Source organism: Anabas testudineus, chromosome 15, assembly GCF_900324465.2.
Source record: "Anabas testudineus chromosome 15, fAnaTes1.2, whole genome shotgun sequence".
Taxonomy (NCBI): Eukaryota; Metazoa; Chordata; class Actinopteri; order Anabantiformes; family Anabantidae; genus Anabas; species Anabas testudineus.
Genome location: NC_046624.1, coordinates 21,236,342 through 21,243,841, shown reverse-complemented (window position 1 = coordinate 21,243,841; position 7,500 = coordinate 21,236,342). Strand labels below are relative to the sequence as shown.

General features: G+C 44.6%; 2 protein-coding genes across 2 annotated transcripts in view; both read right to left on the bottom strand.

Annotated features, from left to right (window-relative positions):
• LOC113158775 (PH and SEC7 domain-containing protein 1-like) overlaps positions 1-2,626 on the bottom strand; it is a 30,555-nt gene extending 27,929 nt beyond the window's left edge. Inside the window, exons 1-2 of the mRNA XM_026354989.1 lie at positions 2,394-2,626; positions 2,061-2,320 (exon numbers count right to left, since the gene is read on the bottom strand). Coding sequence (XP_026210774.1) covers positions 2,061-2,320; positions 2,394-2,513 — 380 coding nt within the window. The 5' untranslated portion in view covers positions 2,514-2,626. The remainder of the gene's footprint in view (positions 1-2,060; positions 2,321-2,393) is intronic.
• A 2,507-nt stretch (positions 2,627-5,133) lies between these two features.
• LOC113159830 (prolyl-tRNA synthetase associated domain-containing protein 1) lies at positions 5,134-7,494 on the bottom strand. Its single transcript, XM_026356769.1, has 4 exons — positions 7,439-7,494; positions 6,490-6,615; positions 6,155-6,244; positions 5,134-5,765 (listed from the first exon to the last, which is right to left on the bottom strand). Exons 2-4 carry the CDS (start codon positions 6,595-6,597, stop codon positions 5,553-5,555), a joined length of 411 nt encoding a protein of 136 aa, XP_026212554.1. The 5' UTR covers positions 6,598-6,615; positions 7,439-7,494; the 3' UTR covers positions 5,134-5,552.
• Between the last annotated feature and the right edge of the window lie 6 nt (positions 7,495-7,500).

Genomic DNA, 7,500 nt, shown 5'->3' with positions numbered 1-7,500 from the left:
ATGGTAACTATAAACAACAGAGTCAACCATAAGCATGGAAACACAGATGGGATAAGCTGTAACCATAGTAACGATATGCACCAAAGATGTTGACAGCTGCTGCTGCACCTGAATTCAGACTCGAGTGTTCATTTAAATGTTTAGAAGAATCGAATTAAAAATGTTTAATAAACTCAAACAATTCTCAAACAATCAAAGGACTAAAGAACCAGACCTCAGCTGATCATGTGACCTGCAGCTTCTCCTCCTGCCACTGTCAGAACCAGGTGCTGAACCGTAACACTTCTATTTTAAACCCTGACATCTCACGCTCCAGAAGTTAATCTGACGTTACCGTGGTTACCAGAGCCAGGCTGGCCAGGCTCCAGGTGACTGAAGGACCAGGTAGAAAAACAACAAACAGGAAGAATGAGAACATTCTGTTTGTTACCCAGTTTGTCTCAACAGATATATGCAAAATTGGAGTTTCAGTTTAGAATTAGTGAGAGAGATAATGTGGCTCTGACCCATCCTGTCCGTTACCACCTCTAACCTTCTCTGTGAACCATCATTGGGTTTTTATCCATTCTGATCAGTAGAATTTCTGTAATTAGGCTCATTAAGACAAGAGAAGTTCAACTGTTTAATCTGAAGACTGCAGATATCACATGCTCAGCTCTGTCCACAATTAACACATGAACATCTGTAACAACTGTGTGAGTGAACGTAATGTGATGTTTTTCATACAAAGTGCTGACAGTCCTAAAATCCTCTGCACACATGAACAGCTGAGAACAGCAGAAAATCACAGTTGAACACATCTGAGGTTAGAAAACGTCCACTCACTTTGAGGTTTTACACAACGTTTCTGCTAAAACAATGAAAAATTTAAATGAGATTTGGTTTGTTCTCCTCAGAAACAGCTAACATTCATGCTCAGTGTCGCCCTGTCCACCCACCTACACTGTGTTTGTGTGTTTAGCTCAGCTACACGTCACACACTCTGTAATTAAACTCATGTGTTGTTTTACAGCCTGTATTATCCAGTGCAAACTCAATACATGCATTAAAAAAAAAAAACATACATGATCGTTCGTAGGACATACTAACACCGAAACAATCCCTTTAACAAACATGTCTTCAAGTTAAATATCTTCACTGACGTGAAAAAAAAAATCCAATAAATAAATAAACTTTCCAGAACAAATCAAACATTTTTCTAAAATTATTGAGCTCATCCTGGTCCTCACAAAGATGGAGACACACAGAGAACAGTGAACCGTGTCATGTTTTCTGGATCCATCATGTGGTTGAACTGTGTCACTGCAGCAGTTTTCAGACCTGATCCAGGTTCCATCTCTCTTTATTCACACATCTGATTCAACAACAGACCAGCCAACCAAGACTCTTATGGGGAACAACCTACTTTTTATTATCCTCGTTCTATGACAGTCATCAATACATCAGCAGCAGCCACAAAGAAAAATGTCAGCTGTGTGCAGAATCTGTAAATTCCCACCTTACCTGGCAGAGAGGCCCAAAGCTAAAGGCCAAACCGAATTCCCATTATACTAAAACTTGACCAGAAAAAAGGCACAAAATGTGCTATTACAATATTTTAGCACAGGGTCTCTTGTACAACAGTGGATCATTTTCATCTAAATGGTTTTGAATTATGTTTAAAAATAATAATGTGGCACTTGTGCAGAGGTGGGTCACTTCTAAAAGTTATCGTTCCACCATCGTGGAACAACAGAGCTGAAAAGTTTAGCCTGGGTATTTTTGAGGTGAGTTGAGATGAGAGAACCCTGACACGATGGACCAGACTCCCTCTTCCTGCTATGATAACGAGCTCTGCTTCGCTCGTTATGAAATTACGGTAAATAAGCTACAAAACTAATCTGATTGGTTAGAGTCTCACTCAGAAACCTTAAGAAGTGAATACCTGCACTTCAGTGAGGTTCTGTGAGTCTGGATCACAGAGAACCACACAGACAAGCCAAGACTTTAAACTAACTACAACTAGCAAAACAGTAGTGGACTGTCCTGGATCTGGATCTGAACCATCAGTTCTGACTCACCTGAGGCTGCTGTGGAGGGAGGGGGCCGAGCTTGCTTTTCTGAAGCCGTCTTTGAGGATGGAGCGGCGCCATGAATCTTTCTCCGACCTGGACCGGACTGGAGGGGTGGAGTCGTCTTTGGAGCCGCCTCGAAGCCCGGTCCCCGAAGCACTGAGGGTGATTTCTGAGCGAGACGTCTCAGATTGAGTGGACGGGTCTGGACGGGCCAGCGGGGCGAAACTCAGCTCCATGATCTTCTTGGCACTCTCACAGATCTGACTCTGGACACAAACACGTCAGATTAACTTCTTGCAGTCGGTCAGACCTTCTCCATTAACAGCTTCACGCTCCTACCTGGATCTCCGGGGTGAGGGTCGGCAGGTCAAAGGTGAACACGGACGTGGATCCAGAGGTCAGAAGGTCGACACTGTCCAGGCTGCTGTACGAGGTGCCTTTGGCACGGTGAGATTCCATGATGTTTTCAAAATGGCGGCTGAAGGAATCCAGGTTAGCGTCGGACGGCCGCCGAGGGCTGCCGACGGAGATCGGAGACTTGAGGCCGCCGTGGGTTTCAGACGACGCCTCAGGCGACCTGGAGCAGAAACAAACACCAAAGTTCAAAAGAGCAGGTGAAGCAGAGATTTCCTCACATCAGCAGCATCGTGAGCTCCATTGGGTGGGTCAACACGAAGCGGCTCAAAGCTTTTAAGTCCTTTCAGGGAATTATGGGATTAAACATTTAACACATCATAAAGTGTGTTGTTTAGAAGCAGCTGGTTCTGTTCGTGATCACGTACAGTGTGCAGGTGTGGAACCACAGTCAAATTAAATCTACTGTCTCTGACTGGAAAACATGGATGTTTGGTTATGACAAGTTTCTGTCTGACCTCCACACTTTGGTCTAACTCGCTGCCTTCACAGGTCCCAGGAGCATCAAACAGTGCTTGCTGAGTTGGACCGTCACACCTGAAACGCACTGGTATCTACACCGTCACTGATGATTATTCTGCTATACACAGACTATATTTCAGTAGTACACACTATCAGAGTCGGACCAGGTCAAGTCACCAAGTGGATTCTGAAGGGTGTCAGGTGTATTCTGAAGTTGTTTTCACACCTTAGTGCGTTTGCTTTGGTCCGAATCAGTGGATGAGTTTGTAAACTTGGAGCGTTTTCCACTCGGTTCAGTTTCTTTTCACATTGAGAAAAATCCAAGTGAACTCAAATGAGACACGTCAAATCATGCGAGAACGTCCTCTCCGCTTATTGGTCAGATGCGTCTGCTGCGAGGAACAGAAACAGTAAATACAGGAAGAAAGTGAAGTGTTGTGGACTAGTGTACGTTTGTGTGTCAGGAGAAAGATGAGGTCACTATAAATGTTACTGTGGGTTGGCCATCCCATCTATTATTGAAGTTAAAATCTATTTTTTTAATTCATTATTTTCTCCTGTTGGTCTAAAACTATACTTTGAGTATTTCCATCTTATTTTACTTCACTACATGTGACAGCTGCGAGTACTTGTTGGTACTTTATGGGTATTTTGACTAATACTTGTTTCTACTGTGTGAGTATCTGTTCACTGTGATACTTTTACTAAAGGAGAATATCCGAGTACTTCTCCCGTCTCCTTTTATCTCACTATATGTATTTGTAGTAATTTTATCCGTGTTACTGCAGTACATGTACAGTACTTTTGGACCTTTACTACTACCTCTAACATGGTACCTGAGTATTGACCTGTGTACTTCTACTATTAGAAGCAGCGGAATGTTCCTTTAAAATATCACCACGGCCTGTTTCACGTGTCACCACGCACGCACGCACGCGCACACACGCACGCACACACGCACACCAGCAGGAGGGGGGGGGGCTGTGACGCACCGACACTAGAGGAGGAACACGCAAACTCATGCGCGCGCACACCAACACGCGCACACACGCCGTGAACCCGCAGCTGTTAAAAGACGAGCTGCTTACCTGCAGCCTCTGAGCCGCGGCACCGGGACCGGGACCGACACCGGGACCGGGACCGGGACCGACACCGGGACCGGGACCGGGACCACCGGCACGTCACCGGCAGCCGACGGCCACGGTTCCGGTGTCCCTTTCAACATAAAAGTCCCACAGTGACGATGCTGAGAACGCTGAGCTTCCTCAGCCTGAAGGATCCACCTGTGTGCTCAAGTCCTGGATCATAACAGGACCACTGGACACCCCCCCCCCCACACACACACACCTCATCTGCTAAATGCCACTGAAGAAATACAAAATAAGTCTAAAGTCTAAAAAGAGGCTGAACAAACACAGATGGACTTAAATGTCCACAGGGTCCTGCAGAACTTCAAACCACAGGAACAAAATAAAGGAAACACTGAGACGTCAGGGGCCCCAGGTCCGTTTGAAACTCACAGAGTAAACAAATCACCACAAACATTTGTAAAGTAAAGGGGGTGGCTGTGGCTCAATAGGTAGAGCAGTTGACTGCCAATCATAGGATTGGTGATTCGATTCCCGGCTGCCACGTCACATGCCAAAGTGTCCTTGGGCAAGATACTGGACCCCTAGTTGCCCCCGGTGAGTCAGGTCAGCTGCATAGCAGCTCTGCCATCGGTGTGTGAATGTGTGTGTGCTTGTGCGTGTGAATGGGTGAATGAGATGCAGTGTAAAGCGCTTTGAGTGCCTGCTAGGTAGAAAAGCGCTATATAAGTGCGGACCATTTACCATTTACCAAAAATCCCAGATGAGTCCTTCTGGGGGACCTACACGTGAGGCTGGGGGCCTCTTCCCTTCTTCAAAAAGACAGACCAAGGCCAAAATATGACGTTCAGTGTCCGTCAGAGATCTGCTCCTTTGTTGGAGGGTGGGTGCATCATGCGGAGAGGTGTTCCTAATATTCTGAACTCTTCATGTATTTAAACATGGTTCCTCTGAAGTCTGCAGGAAGTGATGTCACTGTTTTGTTGAATTAAAATGAGCAGGAAGTTCCCTCTGGGACACAGTCACAACTTCTTTCCATGGAACCAGTGAATGCATCGTTTCTGTGAATCTGATTTAATCTCTTTAGAAAAAGAAAAACAGAGCAAACTGAAATGTTTTGATTAGAAATATATTTTTACAAAAAGTCAATAAATAACGTACCATCATGAATAAAAACTCTTTTACACGTTAACAGGTGTATAGTGTTTCTGGCCACAGATCAAACCTGCAGCTGTGAAGTTGTTTCAATCTAAAATCTGCTGAAGATCTGGACAAAGATCAGAACCAACTGAAATGAAAACATGTAAAAGCATCAGACTGGTCCTTTAATGGTGGTCTTCACGGTGTGAAGCTGATTCTTTTCTAACTGGGACTGTTGGTTCAGCGTTACAAGATTAAAATGAGTGTGGATATTAAAGTCAAACTGTTTTAAATTATTATTATTACATGTCTGGACCAGAATAAGTTCAAGTGGAGACTGATTTACAGCCCGGTTTAATCCCTGCAGCCTCCTTGGGTTCACTTTTTGTCCGTCCTACTCGAAGCTCTCCAGGATGGGTTCGTGTCCGGTCTCCTTGAGGAAGAGCAGCAGGTCATCCGGCCTCAGCCCCATGGTGGCGCTGTTGGTCATGGGGTGGAAGTAGATCATCTCGTGGCCTCCCTCCACCAGGTCCCGGTCCAGGACGAGCTTCACGCTGCGGTCCTTATCGAAGAGCAGAGCAAGAGCCGTCGCGCAGCCCTGCCCCACCTGACAGGAGACAGGAAGACACGAGTAACCAGCGGGAGGTCGGTCCTGCACATTTCTCACAGATTACCATTCAGAAACCTGCAGCAGCAGGTAGATGAGGCTCTGTGGTAAGAATGAAAACAGCAGATGGTGCAGCCCCCTCTGATCTCCAAATCACAACAACTGTGGTAAATATGTTCCTTTAGGGTTTTTCTCTCTTTACTGCAGTTTTACTATTAGTACTAGTATTATATTATTATTATATACTGTATTTAGTATTAGCTTTCCACTTCACTGCTTCCCGACGTCTTAACATTAGAAAAAGCTTCTCATCAGGCTGAACCTCTGACACCTGTTCTCCTAAAACCACTGTGAGCTGGTTTGTGTCAGTTCTGTTCTTCAGTTTTCACCTTGAGTTTTTCCAACATGGCCGCCTCATCTGCAAAGCGCAGGTTGCCGCTGCCGACGCCAAGCTTTCTGGCCAGGTCGTTGAAGTTCACCTGGAGGGAACACAGAGGATTATGGGAGGAGCAGGGAGGATATGTGGAGGTGATGCCGAGTTATCAGGTGGCACATCCACATTTTAAAGGATGAAATACTAATGTAATAGGGAATAAAGTTTAATTAACTCGTTAAGGAACAGCCAATCAGGTGAGGAAACACACCGATTATCTGAAAATCAGCTGTAGGTTCATATTCACAATGTTCTCTGTATATAAACTGTACATGTAGTGGGTTAGCTGACCTGACGGTCGTGGCGGGCCGACACCAGCCACAGACCTTTCTTCTTCTTGTCCTTCAGGAAAAGGTTCTTGGTGACAGCTCCGCTCACTTCCTGCAGGTGAGGCATCATCTCCTCCACTGTGAACACCTGCAGGTTCAGATACAGGAAGGTTCAGAGGTGGAGCATCATCACTGATCCTCAATCCTTCAAACTGGCTTTATTATGTGAGAAAAAGAGTTTAACTAAAACTATAAAACTGCTTTCATAAAGAGTCAGTGAGAATGTGTGAAGCTGCAGGACAGATGGAAATGATGTGTTGGCGCCTCCTGCAGGTCTCAGCAGCAGAAACCTGATTGTGTTTGTTAGTGAATAAAGATAATTCTAATGAATCTGCAGCCAGATCACAGATGTAGATTAGAGCTGTCACAAAAGAACATATCTAAAAATCAAAAGGTACAGTTTTGCTCTTTAAAACACCAAGATGCAGAATAAAGTCGTCAGCACGTCATTTGATTCGTGGCGTTTTCAGAGCCCGGTTCTCCGTTTATGAACAAGTCCACTTTGAGTTTGTCTTAATTATGCGCAAAAATAAATAAGTGGATAACTAAATATTCACAGGATTTTAACTTCAGTTGATCTAAAGGTAAATTCGGCATACAAGTTACACGGAGTACACACACCCTTTACTTTAAATTACTTTTAAAATGAGCGTCTACTAACATTTCATGATGTTGGACAGGACCGAATTAAACTGTAAATTGTACCAGTTTAAACTCTTTATCCAGATTAGTTTTAGACGTTAAATAAAATTGACATAACTCAAAGAATCTTTCAGTATAGGATATTTTGGAGGTAGAAAGTAGCACCCCGCTTCTCTCCCAGCTACCACGACTCGTGTTAACGTGACGTTGGTTTAGTTCTAAAACAACCACAACAGAGTATGTTCTGATGATAAAGGTCGTTATTTTACCGGCGGATGCTCCACACAGGTGGTCTGGATGTTTAAAGTGTGCAGGTAGGTCTGCAGCTCCG

Bases quoted from the DNA above. Each gene is read 5' to 3' on its own strand.
- LOC113159830 (XM_026356769.1), bottom strand. From the start codon at position 6,597: ATGATGCCTCACCTGCAGGAAGTGAGCGGAGCTGTCACCAAGAACCTT. The intron at 6,245-6,489 runs GTCAGCTAACCC...TGTTCCCTCCAG, and splicing joins CGGCCCGCCACGACCGTCAG to GTGAACTTCAACGACCTGGC. The intron at 5,766-6,154 runs GTGAAAACTGAA...GTCTCCTGTCAG, and splicing joins CCATGTTGGAAAAACTCAAG to GTGGGGCAGGGCTGCGCGAC.